This window comes from Fundulus heteroclitus, chromosome 2 (assembly GCF_011125445.2).
Source record: "Fundulus heteroclitus isolate FHET01 chromosome 2, MU-UCD_Fhet_4.1, whole genome shotgun sequence".
NCBI lineage: Eukaryota > Metazoa > Chordata > Actinopteri > Cyprinodontiformes > Fundulidae > Fundulus > Fundulus heteroclitus.
The window spans coordinates 7,085,845-7,107,958 of NC_046362.1; the positions used below are offsets into that span (position 1 = coordinate 7,085,845).

The 22,114-nt window shown below is 40.6% G+C and overlaps 1 protein-coding gene across 12 annotated transcripts in view; it reads right to left on the reverse strand.

Annotated features, from left to right (window-relative positions):
• LOC105926237 (pleckstrin homology domain-containing family A member 7) overlaps positions 1 to 22,114 on the reverse strand; it is a 222,529-nt gene that overhangs the window by 124,751 nt on the left and 75,664 nt on the right. For 7 of the 12 annotated variants that reach the window (XM_036146554.1, XM_036146571.1, XM_036146578.1 and 4 more), the window contains one exon: positions 9,267 to 9,350. The exons of the other annotated variants lie outside the window; for them this stretch is intronic. In XM_036146554.1, the coding sequence (XP_036002447.1) occupies positions 9,267 to 9,350 (84 nt within the window). The remainder of the gene's footprint in view (positions 1 to 9,266; positions 9,351 to 22,114) is intronic. 12 annotated transcript variants of the gene reach the window in all.

The window sequence follows — 22,114 nt, forward strand, 5'->3', positions numbered from 1 at the left end:
CAAAGACCAGACGAGTCATCTAAGTTGATGCCGCAGAGTTTTTTTTAAATCTGAGGCAAATGACACATACATTACAATTCTACATTGTCACATTGACCTTGAGACAGCAGGGCAGAGGGCATTTCTGCTCATCCAGGAAAAAGGTCTGTGACTCCTCTGAGCTGAAATGGAATATGGTGTACGGCAAGGGCACAAATTAAATTTAATTATGCAGGAAGAACAATATCAATAAAGTTTTGACATTTTACTAAAAGACACGTCCTGGAATTTATTGAAGTGGCTTCAAATGTAGTGGATATAAGTCCCATTGGACACTCCCCAGTCACGGAGCAGAAGACACAATATGTCAGAAATCAACAGCTTCAGCCACCCATGCAGATACAGGTGACGTTTGAATATGTTTAGCTTTCAGTCTGCAGATGGAAACATTCAGAAATGCTACAGCAATTCCAAAAAAAATAAAAAATCCTCATAAAGTGAAGCTTATCATTCCAGCATCAACTAATTTCAGAATTAAGTCACAAAGGGTTTAGCTTAGTGTAGGCAGGAAGCCAAATCACACAGGTATCATTGACACGTTGTCAGAGGTTAAATTTCAAGGTATTTAAACACAATACTTCTGTTTGAGCTCTAAATACAGTCCTACACTCAGTAAGAACTACAAGGAAGAGGTAAACAGGTTTTTTTTGTCTGTTTAGAAATATTGAAAGAAAAATTATGTAAATTCGACTTTTACATGAATAAATAATAGTAAAGTTTCAGAGCAATGATTATTAATTCATTCAGTCGCTCACTCAGTCCGTCAAGGTGTGTCAACAATAAGCCTCTTTTTAAGCTGCCCCTGCTCATACACGAAGATATTGGATGCAAACCAGAATAAGCCGGTCTTCATCTTGTCTGACTTTGACTGGTGACCAGCAGGTCAAGGACTCAAAAATCTAATTTTTTTTTCCATCAGAGAATACACCATGAGTAACGGCTACCGAGGTAGGGCTTACTACAACACTCTTCACTATGACCGCTGTGACCGAGGTGACAACAAGCAACCCTATTTGGCACTACATACATTTGTGGAGTCGCCCACATGCCTTTTTTGAGAGCTTCTTGGTCTTCATGGTGTGATGACTCTTGCTTATGTGACTTTCAAAGGTATTTGGTTGCACCAGAACTCAGAACTTCTTAGGGGCTTCATACCAAAGGGGTGGATATAAATGCCTATATATATATATATATAGGCATATATATATATATATATATATATATATATATATATATATATGCCAATTTCAGTTTTTTTATCAACTTTGTTGTTAAGACTTTTTTGTGCAGATTCACCACATAAATGAAATTTAAAAACATTATAATTACAGGTTGGAATGGCAAAAGTAATAATCTTATAAAAGATAAAAGACTCTCCTTGAATGAATGCAAAGCTCTCGCTACAGGCAGATGGTTTTAACTGGTTTGGGGGGGCGAGCCAAACTCTCTCTATTCCACAGAGTGTGCTTTATTTTCGATCTGCCCTACAGCTAAAAGCATACAACTACAAATTATGCTCAATAACCCTCAAAGCACTTTTTTACCGACATGAAAGTAGCCTGAGAGCTCACATTGGCACAACAGAAATGTAAGAGGCAGTCCGTAATGACTACCCTGCAAACATTACCTTTGTTTATAGTTCGGCCAAAAAAAAGGTTGGTATTGATACCTCTATCCGTGGAGGATAGACAGTCTTCTATCCTCCATGGATAGAAGGCTGTCTATAGTCACCTAATTTACCTACAGGTTAAACTCTAACAATACTGCAAATTGGTATCGGCCAGTTAGGACTGATTCTTGTAGATTACATTTTGGTTATTTTCCCTGGGTGGGGTAGAGTGGTGGTTTATTTAGCCATTCTTCCTCATTGTTCTGAAAAAAGGCGGAAACATTTTCCATCCTTCACTTCAAGATAAAATTCAGGTTGCAGTAGAGGTGGACCATTATTGCTCAGAGCCAGGAGTAGTCTACCGGACTATCAGGTGCAAAAAAACGATTTTCTCTATAACAGTAAGGTTGTTTTTACACCTGATAGTCCGGTAGACTCGGTTCAATTGGGGACCAATTGCAGATTTTCAGCTGGTGTGATTTGCTTTCACGCTGCACTTTGTCAAACGAACCATTACTTTTGACCAACAAGTTCAACCCCTTGCCTGTGGTGGCGCTGCACCAAGAAACACAGAACAAAAGAAGTTAGTCAGCTACACAGCACAACTTCCTTTACATGGGAAAAATGTAACAAAGTGAAAGGGCAACAGATTTTAGCTGTGTGATTGCCATGCTGTCATTGGCAAGTGTGCCAGACCAGCACAACTCACGGTGGGCTCAGCTGAGCGGAGGATGAGGCAGAGGAACCATGGAGATTGTCGTCCTCTGCAGGTACGATGGCTCCGACTGAGGGCAGCAGCATGAGAGCATGGCCGCATATTTAACCAGTTAGAGCCATGCGCTGTTGTCCACTTCCTGCATTTGGAGCAGCTTCTGGTCCGCTTGGCATTCCCATATGTGTTTCCAAGCCGCTTCAAGAGTTCAGTCAACCAAGCCGAGACCTAGGTCTTGAGAGCAGGCCCATTTTTTTCGATTTCTTGTGCATCAGCAGGATCGGATGGAATTTCACACATCCACTCAGAGACAGCCTCTTTCAACACGGTTGCCCTGCTATAATCCCAGGCTCCACCTCACTGATTTTATTCTTCTTGCCGTGAACTCTCAAGGAGAGGGTCCGCCCTGGGGGGACCAACGAGCATGCGGGCCGCATGGGGCTTAAAGGCTCGCAAGCTGAGTAAAATGTGCTTTCTGTGAAACTCATTTCCGGTCTCTTCAATGGAGTGACAAAGGGGGGAATTCTCGTTGTCCTCTGTGGAGAGGAGGACCTGACTGGCATCGGAGAACTGCCAGCCGAATCAGAGTTAAGTCTGCAGCCTTAACTTCTGCGTCAGACGCCAGAGTAAAGAATCTGTCCATGCCAAAATCAGTTTGTTTATTTTTGTCAGCTGTTGCAGGAAAGCTGACGTGAGACGGCGTGGAGCGGTCTCCTTTCCTAACCAGGCCAAGTTGAGATGACGAGCTGAGTTTCAAATGCCGGGGATCCGACTACGACCGGGTCACAGAGACGGCATATAGGACCTCGGAGAGGCATGCTCCAACTGCCTTTCGGCTAGCTCAGAGCCACATGCCCGCTGCTGAAATAACCAACGTTTCCTTGGAGTACTGCTTTACATTGGATGCCCAAAAATGAACAGAACTCACCCAGAGGCGCCGACAGGTTTGGCAGAGAATACCAGGGAAAGTTAAATGGGTTATTTAGAAGGTTACTAATTTGGTTTTCACAGTGTTTTTGAAACACGTGGAGCTTACAGGGTAGCTCCCGCTAGCATTCTTCACACGAGGTCATTTCCGATGTAATTGGAGTGTGTTTTTATGGTTATAACGCTATCTCCACAAGGGTTTTATACATTGATGGGATATTGATGCTTGTGTTATCCGGTCCGCTCATTACGACTAAAATAAAACCGAAGCTTTTTTAAAATTAGTGCTGAATGTCCGCTAGCATAAATGCTGTTAGCTTCCGGTAACTTCCGCTTACAACTCATTTCAAACCTAAGGTTTGTTTTGTTTTGCTCCACCATCGTTCGATAGTGCTATGAGCGTTATTGCCGCATTAATATGGAATATTAATGTTGATTTAAAGGTGTTTTGTATAACTTTCTATTAGCTGATTTTAGCGACTGATAGCTACAGCGACCCCTAGCTTCCCGGAGGTACAATCTCATTAATAAAATTGAGTGTTCTAGAAGTTTACTGATATTTACTAAGCAAATAATTCTTTAAAATGTTATTTTATCAAATAATGCTTTGTTTAACTCAGGATTTGCATTGTGAATGGGTTGAAACACAAACCAAATGTTGTTCTGAATTAGTTAAGCTAATTTAACCTCAATTCACATTGAACAATAGTTATTTAACTTAGACCTGCAGTGAACCAGGATTCACTGAATTACTCTGATGATGATGATCAACCACTTTATTTTGTCTTTTGTTTCTTTTGTGTGTACATAGTTCCTTAGCTTCTTTTTCTCTTCATTTTGCTTAGTGGTTTTAGTGAAGTTTCACTAGCCTCGTAGAGAGGATTGATTGAAATTCAGATAAACAGCGTTCTATAGTGATGTTCTCCGGATGTTAATTTTATTTCTGTTAATAAATTCTTGAACTTGAAGAGAAGTTGCCACTCTTTTACATGTGCAGAGTTTGCTGTTAAAAGAACGCTAGTGCTCAAATCATCCCTTTCAACTATTGCCATAATATCAGCTCTTGGGCTGACATTCACCGGACAATACCTAACAGACAGAGTTATTTATTAACCATTAAACAACCTTAAAACAGTGTGTAATTTTACAACAGATTGCACATTCACGCCTGCCCAAATGAACCAATTTTCATGTCCCAGAGTCTGATTAGAGCGGATTAAACAAGGCTGGTGTGAATGCGCCCTAAGTTTGTTTGAAAAGGAAAAGGTGTTTTAAATCTAGTTGATTTTTTGGTTGTTTTTGAATAAAGGCCCCTGGCTGTCAACGATCACAAGTGATAAGTAATTCCAAAAAAGTACTTTTTTCTATTGTTTTGAAATATTTTTCCATAGTTTTTTTTTTTTTTTTAAAGAGCTCAAATCACTATCAGGCTTGACAAGAAAACATGCCGTGTTTTAAACAAGTCTGTGTAAATGCTTTGGTCTGAGTTTATATATAATGTGTGATAAAAATCTCCATAAACAACACTTATTTTACACATCTGACAAGTTCCCCATTTGTTTAAACAAAAGCAAAGATTTTTCAAGATGTGTCCAATATATCATAAAACAGGTCCAGTGATGAGTCGTTGAAATTTATCATATGACCTGTTATCTTCAGAGGTTCATCCATCAGCATTATGACTATGACTAATTTTACAATTAGCAATTTGACTCATAAAAAACAGTGCCCCAATATTTCACATTCTACTATCAATAAAGTATCGTCTTGAGAAAGAAATTATCTTTAACTTGTCTTCAAGACCATAAATTTCCTGAACCCATTTAAGGAATGTGGAAAAAAGAGCACTTGTTGTGGAAAGAGAAATACACATGTGGTAAGGAGTGTCAGTGCTCGTTACGTTGACTAATTATAACCAAGTGGACGCTTCACGCCTGCACATCTGTTAATAAGGCAGATCTATCAGAACTCACTAATGTGATCTAGTCTTTTATCAGTAAGGATGGAGAGAATCATGAAGAGGAGAGAATGGGATAAGTACACTTGGAGGAAAAAGCTGGATCAAGGATCTACAGGACAATTGAGGCAACAAGAAAAAACAGCTAGACTTAAAGAAAAAGGAGACTTTGAGACAGAAATGAATGGAGGACTGCATCACGTTCTAGGTAAGCCTTATAGAGGGAAATCAGTATCCAAGTACTGCAGCCATAAAAGAGTTGGAAACACTTGAGGCCACAAGATGTCTGTCTGAGGATCCAGTTAGATGAATGATGGTAACAAAAATGAAATTTCAGCCCACAAGAGCAAATGAAACCAAAATCAAAACAGGTGTTAGCTCTCGTCGCACTGATATGTTTAACTTTTTCAGTGTGGTGCGCTTCTGCAAAATTAAAATGCTACCACATTTTTTACATCTCTTATCTACAAAATATCACATTTATTTTAGGATCAAACATTTTATATTTCCTATACAGACTTGCAGGCATGTGCGCTCGAAACAAAATCAGACATGCAACAGGTTACAATGACCCCTTGTTGAAATACAAACATTGTAACCTGTAAAACCCGTGTTCACATAAACCTAATTGCACAGATTTTTAGGTGAAATTTAATAAAGGATAAAAAAATTCAATTAAATGCTAACGAGAGCAAATGGAGAGAAAATGATTCATACAGCATTAAGATGAACAAGGAGAAGAAATCTGAACAAAAAAGGACTAACAGACACCATGGGGGGGGGAAGCCAAATGACAGCGAAACTGATCATGCAGGATGAAGATATGTGGAAATGGAAAGCGATGGCAAGGTGGAGAAGAAAACGGAAAAAAGAAAGAGGAAACTGCCTGTGTATGGATACTACATTATATTTTGATGCACCCCTTAATCAGATCCACTGCTGCAAAGGACCTTATTAATTGATCCTCCCAGACCTGGTGTCTGAATTTGGCTCTGATGCCTTCAGAAAGACTTCCACCAAGACAGGCGGCACACCTGTATACGTCTAATCAAACATCATAATACGACAAAACGCCACTGTTACGCAACGCCAAAAGGTTTTCATTAACCTAATTTAATTTCCAGCCATGGGATCGTGTTGTTTAAAGGTTTAGGGAAACCATTAACGCAAAAACTTTTGATTACTGAAAGAAAATAACAAAAATTAGCCAACTCCAGGTGACATTTGTTTTCTTGTTGTATTTGTAATAGTAGCTCTAAGGCTGGACCAAAATGAAAACAATGCCAAGAGATGAAATAAAAGGAAATTTCTTCCACTTTTACCTTTTGGTTGTTATGAAAAAATGTGACATCACTGGCAAATATAATATTATAAGTAAATATGTACAAAAAATGCCCCATATTTAAAAGAAATAAGGTTTGCTCCTTTCTAGGTATGGATGGATGACATTTTATCACAATATATTTCTTAATTTCTGTCGATACAATTTAATTACGATATCGATATAAGCAAAAAAAAGCCTCAGAAAGACTGGGAAGAACGGTACAACAGATCCTTATACAAACTTAGCACAATTATTTTGCCATTTTTATAAAACTCCTCTATTATAATGTTTAAGAAATATTTGCTTTAAAAAAGAAAACCTATCAAACTACATAAAACCCGGAACTTCAGTCAGTGACAAATGCTGTAATCTTAGACTGTAACATATATTGAAATATCGGGATTGTCGTATCACCTTTATTAAATAAAGATATATCGCAATGTATTTTAATATTGAAATACTGAATTAAAAGTTTTTTTTGCTTTTAATGATTACCCTTAGAAAATTTCCTACAGCCATTCATATCATTTCAAAATAAAACTGCCATTGAACCATTTGTCATAACTGTGATAATAAAAACTGTCAGATGCTCAGGTAAACAGGGATATTTCAACCACAAAGAGCGCTAGAACCGCTAACGGAAGGCTATTTACAGAGGTTTTAGTCTTCACTGCTTGCAGAAAGAAAGAACAATAGCAATCCTCTGCTCACAGCCGCCACCACCTGCTTAGCGACCAATCGACAGTACAGATGTTCGGCAATATTTAGAACGGTTTGGTTTGTCTAAGTGACGTTACGCGAAAAAACACAACATCTGGGGGCGCGCTCGTGACACAGCGGGTAGCGCGACCCATTTACGGAGGCCTTTAGTCCTCGACGCAGTTGACCTGGGTTCGAATCCAACCCGTGGTCCTTTGCCGCATGTCTCTCCTCCTCTTCCACCCCCTTCCTGTCAGCCTACCGTCATAAAAAAGCGAGCCACTAGAGCCGTGAACCCCCCCCCCCTCAAAAAAAAACAAAAAACTTCTGAATGTAAACATTTTATGATAACTATCTAATTTTTAAACAAATTTAATATTTAACATACTACCAGCACTACTACTGCTAGTAATAACAAATATTCGTACGTTTCTTCTGTTTGGTTCACACTTAGTGAATTATCTTCAGGCCTTCAGTAGTGGCATTTGATGCATATTTTTTTGCACATTTTTACAAAACTGCCATAATATTTAGAACTGTGATAACCTCATGCTGGTACATGCATAATCCAGAGCCATTCTGTCATAGGATAGCATCCCTTCAAATGAAAAACTGCAAAGATGTGGTTATTACTGTAAAAAACATTCTGGCTTAAGTTTGCTAACTTATCCACTCGCAAAAAACTCCTAGAGCATAAATGTTCCTAAGATCTTTATGAGCCTACAGAAGTTTAATAATGACATGAAACAAGGTAATTCAATCACAGAGGCATCCATATCTCTCATACCTGAGAGCAAAGTATTTACAGTAAGATGGGGCGGCAGCATTAAAATTTCATGATATGCCCAGAAACAACAAATAAAAGTGCTACAGTTCCTAAGCATAAGGAAGATCATCTCAGCACTACAGCATGTGCCATAATTTAGAGCACAGCTTTAACCATAAAGGAACTCAATGTCCCCTTTCAGTTTGGATATGCCTTGGTGGGCAGCATTTCACCTGCAATCACCTAAAATAAATAAGTGTGCTATATCAGTTGGATTTTTTTGTGGGCATAAATGGTAAATCCACTGAATCAGAAGCAGAGTACACAGGGATTTGAACACTGGGACTTCTAGCTGCAAGGCAACAGTACTGACTCCAGCTCCATCGGGCAAGTCTAATAGCATTTACTGTTGTACAATTCAAGAACTGTTCACGGTGGTAAAGAAAAAAAAACACTGAATATTGTCAAAAGAAGAAAACATCGATTTGAGAAAAATGTTTCCCTCCTTTAAAAAAATAAAATAAACAACCACCAGATTTTCAAAAATATTTTTAAAATGCAAAACTTGCAGCTATTCCCAGTAGCAGCTTTAAGGCCAAGATAAACTCCGTTTTTGGTTTGGTGCACCCAAAATGAGAAAAACAGATCGAACTGAAAGTATGTTCAGGTGCTATTCTCGGCTCCCGGTTTAAACAAGAGGGGAGCGATTTTGTTTCCCGTCGCGCCTGCTGCGGCACCAGCAGGCAGTAAGAACCCTCCTACATCCCTGCATGTCCTTGAGAAATGCATTAACATTTTCTTTTTCACATATCTTTACCCAAAAGAAGCCAAGAAATGAAAGAAAAGCAGCTTGACTTTAAACAGTACAGAACTTTTCCCCCATGTATCTACTCTGTGAGAGAGAACATCCAGCTAAACTTCAGACAGCCTTTAAAACAGGAACTTGTTCTTAAGGTCAACCAAAGAATCTGCCAGCTGCAGAGTTACTGAATCAAACTACAGACACTGAACTAGAAAGATGATATACTTTAATTTTTTATAGATTCGTTATATAAAAAATAGATACCCTATTTTTTGGAATTATTTATTACTATACATTAAAAAAAACTCCACTAGTGAATTTTATTGTGGCTTTAGAGAGGAGCTGGTGGTAGAAATATGAACAGACTGAAGCATAAAACGCTAATTAGCTGCTTCGAGATGTTTATTTCTGTGGTTCAAGGTGTCACTTACTGTTCTTGCAGGAGGAAGTCCACGTTCTCAGAGGAAATCTGTCCAGTTACTGGATGACAAAACGTCGTAGTCCTTTGGTTATGGCTAAAGTGGCAGAAAAGAGAGAGAGAGAGAGAAAAAAAAAAGAGAAAAGATGGAAATTAACAACCTCAGACGCGGCGTAAACAGTGAGGGCATCATGCTATATTTGTACCCTTGATAATTAGAACAGCTTATCAATCTGTCCACTCTGATGGGCCTTTGACCAGGAATCTCCCGGCCTGGTGTAGAATGCGAGGGGTCGAATGCAGAACCCCTTCCCCGGTCACCCATCCCACCCGGCGTGGAGCAAAGTGTTGGGCTCAGCACAAACGCCGGACAGTTCAGGCGTGGGCCTCCGTCGGTTACAGACCCGTAGAGTCAGCCATTCAAAGCCTCTACCAGAGTGTAAAAGCATTGGACTGAGTAAACAACACTGTGTGTCTGTGTGTGCGTGGTGTGTGTGTGTGTCCACTCGAATTATTGAATAGAAGTAAAAACACACTGTCAGCTTATTAGCTTGGAAATTTCTATTATAGCTGCATGTGTTTGGGCTTTGAAGTGTTCTTCATATGAAACACAGCTAAACCAGAAGGGTTCGTTTTGGGCTCCTAAATTACAGTAGTAGCAGAAAAGTTGTTTGGTCGTCACCAACAGAGGCACAGACCTAATGGGAAGCACCAGGCCCACTGAGCAGAATAAAACACGTGTAAAAGTGGGGAACCACTCCCGCGCCCCATTAAAAGTTGCCCAGGTCCCCCTTGGCAATGAGATCCTGGTGTCAACGGGGTTTCCTTGCGATTAAATAAAGGAAGTGGACAGTCGACGCAACGCAACACGCTTTAGACATCAGCAGCAGCAGCAGCAGCAGCAGCTCATGCTGTAGAGAGTTGTGTTTGATGTAGCAGAAGAACGATTCCTACAGCGGAGCGAGTTTTCCCAGGGGACCCGCCGTGACACGGCAGCGGTACATCCCGTAACCCAGACTCACCGTGACACAGTTCCTTTCCAGCCTAAATGCGTGCCGTCGCTGGGTTACTGCCACCTACGAACGCGCTACCTGTAGACCCTCTGGCTCATACTGCTGTCAGCAGCCGGTATGGGAGGTTCACTACTACCTGCCATGCCTTGCAAAAGTATTTACCCCCCAAAATCCTTTCCCACATTTTGTTGGTTTAAAACTACACATTTCATTCTATTCTATAGGGATTGTATGAACAACACTAAAAAAATGCTAAATTGTGTTGTTAAAAGAAAAGGATGAATGGTGTTCAAGAGTCTCATTTTATCCAGCCACCATGAGTCAGTACTGCAAGTCTTTTGGGGTTTATCAAGAAAATGTCCATTTCCGAACAACTTTTTTACCTTTTATTGCAAAATAGCTTAAAGCCAAAGCAAAGCATGCAACCCTTTTCATGTAAAACGTGCTTTATTCTTAGTATAACACACTGGTGCATTCATAATCGACACATGCTACATAAGGACCTCCTGATGCCCCCCCCCCCCCCAAAAACATTTGCTATAGCAGGCTATAAGCAATCCTTGATCCATTATTCACTGGAACCGGGAACTCAGAAGGATGTACAAAGTGTACCAAGGAGAGTGTAAACACACCTTGCCATCATACGGCAAGCTGTCAGTCAGTCAGCATGCCATGCTGCTGCTTGTTCTCGCACATTTGCATCTTTCAGTGGGTCATGAATTTTGAAAAAGGACTTCCCTTTACATACATGTGGTATATCTTTGCGACCGTATGCCTGGCATTCCGGCATGTTTAGATCTATTGCCTTGGATCGCAGGTTTGTATTATTGGGCACCGGTGCAGTTGGTGCGTCACGACTTCAAATATTCTCACGTGCTTTGAGTGATAGCGTGTTATTTTGATGCCAAAATGGCAGCACCTGTGAAAAGCACAGAAAAGTAAAAAAATAAATGTTATGTGGCACGTGCTGGTTCAAAATGACCAGAGATAGCACTTCAAGTTCGCTATTCTATTAAGTAGAGAATGAAAAAAGAACATTTCGAGGATTTTGTTTGACTTTAAGCCCAGGAAGATTAAACAGAGAACATCTGTGAAGAGCAACTTCCAGGACTCTTTACTGAATTTAGGTCTGAACTTCATCTGGGCCTTTCTAATACATGAATATGCTGTGACCTGAGCCATTCTGTTGGATCTCTGCCTGTATGTATAGGGTGCTTACCAACCTGAAAGATAAACATCTGAAGTTGGCTTAAGGTTTAAATTTTAATCCAGGATCACCCTTTTACTCTTGCTGTAAAAAAGCACCCCCACAGCATGATGCTGCCACCACCATGTTTCTTCTATATAGAAAGGTGGTAGTGAGCTCAGGGTGATGTGCAGTTCCAGTTCTATCACAAAACGCATTTTGCATGTAGGTCTCAAAGAACAATTTCGATTCTCATCTGACCAAACTTGCAGGTAACAGTCCCACGGTAACACGTCCCATTCATGGCTGGTGGAAAAAACTTCAAATAGGATTTCTTATGACTTTACTTCAGCGATGGCTTCTTCTTGCTACTCTTCCATAAAGGCCAGATTTCTGGAGTGCATATCTAATAGTTTCCCTATCGACGGATTCACCCATGCCTTTTTTCAAGAAGCGTTTGTCTTGTTGAATATTTCTCTCTGCTTTGATGTTTACACACTTCGAATTTCCAAGATTCAGACCGAGCTGATTTTAATCCAGAACTAATATATTTTGCCTTGCCACTAACACTCAGACCTCTTTCCAGACCTCCGACTGAAGGTGCTTAGCCTTTTACGTACAGTGTATTTATTGACCTTTGCTCCCACACACGTGAGCAAATTTTCACTTTTTGTAAATCCAGAGTTCACTGACTCAGCTATATACTGTACCATGTTGTTTAAAAGGAAACATGGAGCACATAAAATACATATGGAGGGTTTAGGCCCATCAATAAGCACTCTATCCATCCTACTTATTTTTTAGAAGAAAACTTTCACTCTGGTAGTTCTCTGGTATTTTAACTGGTTGCGTTAAGCTAGCAGCTGCTAGGCCGTCTCTTCAACTTCAGATACCATAAATCTTAACAGCGGCAGGTTGTGTGTTTGAACCTAATCGTCAGTGACATGGTTTCACTAATTAAAGGCCTGGCCCTGTTCCCCATTTACACACGTATGTTTAAATGTCGGTTGTAAAAAGCGTCGACAGAGCGACCCAGAGAGCAGCGTTCTGTTAACACTGGAGGAATGCTGTTTACGACTCACGATGGGGTCGGCTTTGCTACAACAGGAGTATGTCATTGAGAACAAAAACAGCCAGGGTGCCACGCTGCGACAAGTCTCGGGGGGGGAATACGTTCAGCGTTGTAGCACAACAGCAATCACGGCCACAAAGTCAGATGGCGAGTTATTAATTGCCTGAACAGGACAGGGATTCTAATCAATCCGTTTTGGCATGAAAGGAGCAACAAATGCTGCTGACGGGCCTCTGAGTTGTGACTGAAACGCTCCCCCGGCAGAGCTGCAGTGATTCCGACAGCTGATACTAAATGACGGCCGCAGAGCGTGAGCGCCGTTTGATCGATCCGTGCGAGAGACGTGATGTTTGTGTGCGTGGATCTGAAAGAATCTTCAAGCTGTTCACCTCAGCAACGACATGAATAATTCACAAACTAATACAATGTGTAACTACTTCTTGCTTTACTATGACATAAAATTGGAATTTCTTCTACTTCCATTCATTTCGAAAAAATAACAATAATAACATAAGAGAACGAGCTGAATCAATCCTTTACATGTTAACAACTAAGAATCTGTTCAGTATATAGAGTCGCTGATGAAACTCAACTGCAGATACCTGCTATTGATGTACCCCCTGTGATTTTCTAAGCCTCGGCCGTATTGATTCAGGTTGGTGTTTGCCATTCGGCCCGTTTTGAAATATCACAGCCTACTTTCATGTCCACGGTTCGCAAAACTGGATCATAAATGTTACAAAATATTTGGTTGATCTAACAATCTGGCTTTTCCCCAAACACTTTACAGGGTTGCACATTTAAAGATTGCTTCTGTATTTACTTGTTTGGCACACTTAAATGTTGCAGATCATCAAGCAAACATTAATATTAGGCAAAGATAACTTGGAGTGAATTATTCTTTATTTACGCAGGTTGTCTCTCATTTACAAGAGAGAGCAGTTTACTTGAGTGAATACAAAATACATCTTTGCAGTGCATGATTTCACTTATTAAGGGGAAAAGGCCATGTAAACCGTGCCTGAACCTTCATTCTTTCTTTTCTTTTATTCATTTCTTTATTTTTTTATTTTGCAAATGTAAGACATGATCTTTGTGTCCTTTCAGTCAGAAGCAAGGTCTGCCTGAGGTCTTTAAATATTTTGTTAACCCTTCCCAGATTGATGACTTGACCTGATGTCAGTCACTTTGTTTCTCATCTGTTCTTGAGTTTCTTCAGCTCGTTGCTTTGTGAGATCTTATATCCTACTTCTCGTCGTCAGACTGGTTCTAATTAACTGATTTGTTGATCCTGCAGGTCAGTGACACTGAACTCAGCTGTCAAATGTGGTTAAACCTGGTGGATTTGTGATTTTACTGGAGGTTGGGTGGGGTGGGGAATGATATTGTATGTTTGAATTTAACAATGTTGGTTTGGTAAGCTTTTTTATTATATCAAAATAAATCATTATTTGAAAATTGCTTTTTGTTTTTTATTAGGATATCACAAACTTTGTCTGAGGACCTAAAACCATTAAGTTTGACAAGGGGCAAAAACAAAATGCTTTTTCCAAATGCTTTTTCACAGCACTGTATACAAGGGTACTAAAATGAGACTTATCAGTACATGCCTCATTCTAAATGACTTAGACTGGTATCAGGAACGAGATATTTCTGAAAATAAACACAAACTGATTTATTTACATCTTCCATCTTGAAAACAGAGATAATAAGTAAAACCAAACACTTAACTCAAATATGAACGTGATTTAGCAGTGATGACAGATATGATGCACTTTCATTTACACCACAGTGTCAGAACTAATAGACGGATTCAGAATTCACCGTGATCTTACGAAATGAAAAGCTACGTGTCAAGCCCATTAACTCTGCTTGCCCGTCCATGAACGGATAAAGACGAATCCATCATCGCTGTTGCCAAACTCACTTCAGATCCTCTCCGTTACCTCAGCAGTAAATTTAGATATTGATCTTGTGCATTCACACCACGGACCCGTTTGTCTGTGAGTTGATGAGTGGTAATTGTTCCCTTGGGAAGCTGATAAATCCCATGTCAGATTGCTCGCAGACTCTGAATGGGGACAGCATGCAAGTATCCTAAGAGGCTATGATTTCATTGTGCTGGGAGGTTCAAAATAGTACATTATAGATGTGATAGCGTCATTTTCAGAGGAGCACGGGCAACGATGACCTCTGGTGTAAAGGAAATATGCTGAAACCAACGCTAAAAGCTTTATTCAGGAGCCTTTCAGCCATACCCTTTATCACTGAAATGAAAGAGCTGTGCACAATGTACTTTCCCATCTCTGTGTCTCTTAGCTGTTTGTGACAAAAAAAAAACAACGGTGATTAAATCTTTCATTCGTGTCAGTCGCTGAATCTAATGTGAAAGAGCTCCCAGACAGAGGGGTAAACATGAAACCCCGGAAGTGATTGATTTCACATTCCTCCTGGGCTGGGATTGGTTGTTTTCAGTCAGACACGTAGAGTTCTTCATTGAAAGATAAATCTGGCTTCAGTAAAAGTCCTGCCTAGTCGTGATTTTAAACATTAGTCTCTGTCTATGCTGTGGAGTTGGAAATCCAAATGGTTAGAACAGGCTGTACAGGCTTTTTTACTTTCTGAGCCTGGATTACCCACCTCTGCTCCATTGGAAAATCCACTGTGTCCACAAGGGACAATTTTTTTCCAATTACAGTGTCATGCTGGTGTAAAAAAAAAAAAATAGTGAAAGTCTATGGAAACGTAACTTTTCTCCCCAAATGGACAATACACAAACAACTTAGCTCAATCAAAATCAGGAGTATTATCCCAGTTCCACAGATGCAGCACAGAAACAGCGTAATCAGAAGTTATGTAATGCAAGTAATGTAATGGTAAGCAATTTGCAACTATCATCGCGCTGGATGTAAAGCATGCAATCTCACAACATTTGTTCAATCTTAGCAGCCCTGTTAGGCCTGTTTTCAGCTACAGCTGCTCTCGTGTTGTCCCAAAAGCAATCTGCAGCAATGTCTGTGTTTCAGACAATTAGTTTTGATTTCACAGCACCCTAAGATAACATCAAAGTTATGCAACATTCAATATCACTTAATTTATATGCAAAACACCAAACGTTCAATTAATTATTATGGTGCTTTCATCCAGACATTTTTAACCAATCATAACAGGTAATGATTATAAAAGCTTTTAATTATAATGTTGGTTATGAATGAAAAAATAACAAGTTTGTTTGTTCTTTAACATCTGCAAGAGCTTAAAATACTGGAATCTGCTGAAACTGGAGAGAAGCATATTGATACTGGGTGGACTGGACTAGCACACTGTAGGCTGTGTTACTAAAGCTATAAAGCATAATGAGCCTTCCTGCCGAACGGCCGTTAATTATTCATATTAGCAGCGCAGGCCTCACTCCTGTTGGTGTGTGAGGAAGTGGAAGGAAATGAGGCTGCAACACAAGAAAATGAGATCTCTTCTTCTTTTAGCATAACAGTCTCTGGAGGTATTTTTCTAGAAGATAAATATATCCTTTGACTCAAAGGTTTCCAACCTGTTCCATGATAAAGAGCCTGTAGAGGTTTAAAAGACTGAACTAAAACTAAGCGGCTAGGACTAATTTACCCCCCACACACCCAGTCTGCTCTGCTGTTCACTCCACTGCGAAGCCTCTGCGACGTTATCCCCAGATTCCACATCCTCCGTGCTTGCTCCGTTCCGTTGGTGTTGGACCGACGGAGCAGCTACGCTGTCATGTTAATTAATCAGAACGGTTCCACATTCTGCGTGACCGCTCCGAACGTTACCGTCAGCGGACCTGCCCGCCGTCGTTCATCGTCAAAATAACAAACAACTTCAAATTTTCTGCTCCGTTCCGTCTGGCTCCAGCCGGGTCGAGCTCCACAATTGCAATCGTAGCAAACAGGAAAAAAAACGTCAATGACCCCCGGTTTGTCAAAGCTAAATAGTGTAAATAGAGATCATTAACCACAAATTAAATATTTTTTTTTAATATTCACAATAAAATGTAACAGTTTTATTTAATTATCAGATGCAAACCACTCTTTTTGCACCAAATAAGCAAGCATATTTGTCTTTTTAGCATTTAATTTGAAATGTAGTAGGCTTTGCTTTTCACAGACTCATGGAGGCGGCCTGGAACGGAACGAACAAGTACAGGAGCGGAGGATGTGGAGTTACGGGGTAAATTACGCTGCGTCTACCCGCCCACTAGGATCTGCAAGGATGCGCTGACAAGATGTCACACTACGCTAATTCTGCATGAAGACAGAGACAATGATACACGGAACAGGGTTGGTAAAATGGCATTACAGCACACTCCGGTATCCCAAATTGCTCTGAAACTGTTGCATGTCCATTATGAAAAGATATGTTTAAAGGAGCATTGTGCACATTTAAGGGGTGAATTTTTTTTTTCTTTCCCATTCATACCCTTACAATTGCACAACATGTAAAATTAGTTTTCCTCGATTTACCGCAGTTGCCTCTATAGTCTCCATTGGTCAGTTCATTAAGGAGTGATTGGGGTGGTATTGTCTGGGCATGCACAAGGGTTTGACATGCTGCACGCTCTCGTTCACCTGGCTACTTTGTTGAGTCTCTGCCACCATTGACGCATTACCGAGAAAACGCCAACTTCAATATTTATAACGTTCTTACCTCAGAATACATCACGCCTCTAAACAAAGACCCGTGCAGTCGCAGCAGCTTTTTCTCTTCTCCCCTGCACAACACTGGTGTCGTTTAAGTTGTCACCAGAAGGGGCAGACGTCTGCAAAACTCTGGAACGTGCACTATGCACCTTTAAACTTATCTTGTTTGTGTCTTCAGAGTGTATTTGCTCTTAAGTCTTATTTTGTTGCAAAACGCAGTTGTACATATTATGTTCTCTACAGCAACAACTTGAGGTTAGAAGAGGCACTGCAAAGACATAAATCCGTCTTTGTCGACTGAACTTTTATGAGTTATTAAACCCCAATCGTTCAAAACATAAAGAGGCTGTAAGAGCAAAAGAGGTGAGAGCGGCAGGACATACTAAACCTGAAAGAAACATCAATGTAAGCAATAATCAAACTAATGTGGTGGAGGCAGAGGGACAAACAAGAAAAGGTGGCTAAAGTGACGCTGACTGGATATTAAAGCTTTTAATTCACAGGGATAAAATGGGGAGGCCTCTTTCCATCTTTCCGTGCACATCTTGGTGCAGATCTCCACTGCTCCAAGATGTGCACAGGTTTGTAAACTGCTGAGAAGGAGGGCAACAAAATGGAGGGAAAAAGGGATGAGTGGATATAATTGAGATTTTGTGGTCCACTGAAAATACAGACCTATAATCAGGCCTTACCTGTGCTACATGCACATCTATAATTAAAAGTTAAGGCCACAGGATGATTTCTAATAAAAACAGCCGTAACAAGTAACGTGTTGGCTCTGACATTAGCAAAATGACAAAATGTGTGTTTGCTCTTGATGTTAATTCTTGTCTGTTATTCAGATGCTTTGTTCCGTGATGCAGTTTCAGTGAAAAAACAAGTTTTGTTAAAAATCAGAAAGCTAAAAAAAAATAAAAAAAATGAAATGCAGTAATTAATAACATTAATGACTTAACAGTGTCACGGCCCAAGCCGTATTATGCAGCTCTAGTTGTTTCTGTATAATTTTCTCATTAGTTCACCATCCAATAACTTCCTCCATTGCTGCTTCCTTCAGGTGTACCCACAGCAAGTCCTCTGCTTCTAGCCTTCCTCTAAACACAATCCTCCAAATTTATTCTGACATTTCAGCAGATATCCTGACTTAGAGAACAAGTCCTGATCCAAAAAGCTCCCTTCTGTTCCTGCAGGTTGAGTTGATTTATGGATAAACTTGCTCCGGGACAGCTCAGCACCAAAAGAGTACTGCTACTGGGCTCTGACTCCCCGAGTGACTTTGCTGCATTAACAGAACTCAAAGCAGAGTCTAGGTTTTCCTACCATCTCATTCATTACTTTGTACAGAGTCGGATGCACACAGAAGAACCTGGATATCTACCCTTGAAGAGCAACAGAAAAAAATAGTGTTACAGAATAAGTCAGACTTCAGACATGGTGACTCATCCCTGTGTTGCCATCTCATCCTTTCACAATAGGAATCACACTGATGCGTCACAATAAATAGCAAAGAAAAGATATACAATGCAGGAGCCATGGCCTTTAATTTTGGAGCAATCAGAAAAAAATGACTCATTAGGCTGTGATCGGGAGGAAAAGGCAGTATTTATTGAACTTTGTTCCACAGATCGGCTCCCCCGCGGAGGTGTCAGACTCAGTAAAAGTCAAGCTTAGCATCAGGGAATCCCACTGAGCCTTCCTCCGACTATAGTCTTGACCGCTGTCAGCTGAAGCTTTGACCCTATGACTCTGTAGATGTCCAGATGACATTTATGGGGGATGGGATGTGCAAGTGCAGCATTATAAAAATGATACCCTGTCTGTGGCAACACTGAAGTCTTTTCTAAGGCAAACAACTCACATAACTTATCACGACCTGCACAAACTGCACCCTGTGTAATGTGACTCGTGCTTAACTTTTTTTCCCCCCAAAGAATTATGTTGTAACACATGAAACATGTCTCTCAATACAAAATCTGTTATTAAGAAGAACGGAAACTATATTTGCTTTTGAAATTATTCAGAAATTGTTCTAGGGTCATAAGACTGGCAAAAAAAAGTAAACCATCAAGTATAAAAATCTATTTTAGTCAGATTCCAATAGATTTTTGACTGCTTGAATACACAAGTCGAGGGGTGGGGGGGGGGGGGGGGGGGGGGGGGGGGGGGGGTATGGGGGGGGATATGGATCAGACACTTGTTTACCCACAATATTTCATAGATGCTTACTTGGGTTAGAAATCTGAAGAATTTAGAGGCCAAGTCAACACCTCAAAAGTTCATGAGCTTCTCCAACCGTTCCTTGCACCACTGTTGACCTTTGTGAGTCAACAGTGGTGCATTGTCCTGCTGTAAGAGGCCACGGCTATCAATGCTTACTGTTTTGATGAAAGGATGTAAAAGGTCCGCAGCAAAGCTCAGACAGATGGGGTATGTCAATCTAACGTCTACATCGAGGATAGGACAATGTTCCCTACACAAAAATTGCCAAAAACGTCCCACTGCCTATTGGATTTACCTTCTTCTGATGGTGCCTCCACATACCAGGCGTACCCTGGAAAAATGTGGCACATATAAAAGAAAACAGGTTTTATTAGACCAAGTAATTTTTCCCCCTTTGGCCCATGGTCCAGTGATGGGTTTGTGACGCTCACATGCCCGTTGTTGGGGTTTTCGGCAGTGGGTGGGGCTCAGCATGTTTACCCTGACTGGTCTGCAGCAATGAAGCTCCGTCTGCAGCAAACTGTGATGCATTTACTCTGAAAACTAACATTAACACCAGTAGCTCATCTGATTGATTGAAGACCACGGGTCAGCCTTCACCACATAAATCGATGAGCTTTGGCTGCTGATCACCTTCTCGCCTCTTCACCACCGTTCCTTCCCCGGACAACTTTTTAAAGATAATAACCACTGTGGACCAGGAACACCCCAGAAAAGCAGAGGTTTTGGAGACGCTCTGTCCCAGTGATCACAACTTTGTGTATTTCAAACTCGCTTAAATTCACAGCCATGACTGCTTGTTTTTTCTCCTTCTAAAACTTGAACTTGAGGGTTTACTTGCGTCCTTATATACTCAATCACTGGCAGGTGCTATGATGAAGAGATTTAAACATGGTTTACACATTCTGATCCCTCTGTTAAACCTTCGAGCAGGTCTTTAAAAACTTTACGTAAAGAAATCTAAATTGCACACCTCAATATGGTTTTTCACCACTGACAGCTGCCATCTGCCAGTGGCTAATTTTTCAAAAGCTGATTGTGCTTTTTCCTTTCATGCTTACTAGATCTTATCTATATATCCATCGGATTTCACACCCCGCCTTTGTTTTAACAGATGTGTGGCTGACGGAGTGTTTTAAACATGATGTGGTGATGTGAGTGGGCGTCCGCTCAGTCAAAGGTCATTTCTATTTAAAGGGATCTTCCAGGTGAAAATGTGTTTGAAGTGTGCAGAGGGAGAGTGCGGTGGAGTGCTGCCCGTGCAGTATGGGAAAACACGGCAAGGTCGTTCCTTCCGGAGCACAACGAGCATGGTTAACAGTGTTGCATGAAGAGGCAAAAAATGCTGCTTGCATCTGCAGCATGTTTAGCTGAGAGTGTATGTTTCAAAACGAAGCAAAATCTGTATATACCGTGTGAAAGGTTTATGAATGTCTGGACTTTTTAATATTATCTGACGGTGAAATAATTACACAACAAAGTACTTTAAATTGATTTTAAAAACACAAATTAGATGCACAAGTTTGAATTTATGTATGATTTCTTAACCCCCACAGTGTAAAATTCACACATACAAGCTCAAATATACCATAATATTGTTAGGATAAACATCTCTTACCAAGTTACTGGGTAGTCATCAGGACATTTAAACAATGTTTTGGACAAATTGTTTTGGTTTCATGGCACAGACCGGCTTTTAAGCATAGTCAATAATTTTTATTTTAAGATCAGGGTCATACCAAAGCTTGAGGATATAGTAGGTCATCTTTTTTCAGCTTTGAGTTCCGGGGGAGGGGGGGGATCACCTTATCTATTGGCTGTCCCACATGCCAATTATTGTGACGTGCCCATCCAACGCCAATGTGTGCGCTCATCCCTTGTTAGTTTCTGCTTGCTGGCTGCGCACCTCTAGTGTTTATGTATGCAGTGAGCTTCATGGCTACATCCCACAGTTTAAAAATGTACATCTCTGGTTAAAGGTTTTCCAGAAGTTTTCCCGAGTTCCTTTTTGAATAAATGCGTATGCACATGGAGGTCTTATCTACTATTCCGCTCCGCAGGGGGATTGTGTGAAAAATATCTCCCAAATCCACTCTGGCCTTTTTTCTTTCTACTGAGGCCTTCCTGTTCTTCCCATAAACTTGTACGCGGTTTGCTTCTTGGGACTCTCTCCCATGTTCAAAGTATATGGTGAGAACAGCAGAGCTACAATGAACGGCTAACACCAGAGCTAACCGTTAAGCTAACTGGATGCATAAACACTAGAAGTGCGCAGTCAGCAAGCGGAAACTCAGAAGTAAAGTCCACACAGATTGCTGTTATGTGAGCGCATCAGAATGAGTGGGATGTGGGACAACCAATAGATAAGGTAATAACCCTGGAACTTGAGGGACAGAGGAGGGGAGAGGGCAGGACCAAAACTCTGAACAATCACTGTCCTTCCATGCGAATAGCAGAAATTGGTCAGAGTTTTTATAGGCCTGCAGCTCCCACAGAGATTTATTCTTTAAACTGCCTTTTCTGAATACATAATGTATTGACTACTGTCAGAACTGAAGGACCATTTTACCCAGTATAACAAAAAGTGATTCTGAACTGGATTACCAACCACAGCTTTAACTAATTTCTCTAAGCTAGTCTAAGCATCCCAGTGTTCCCCTGTGATACTCTGACAACCTGTATTTGGTGTACCCAGGGCCT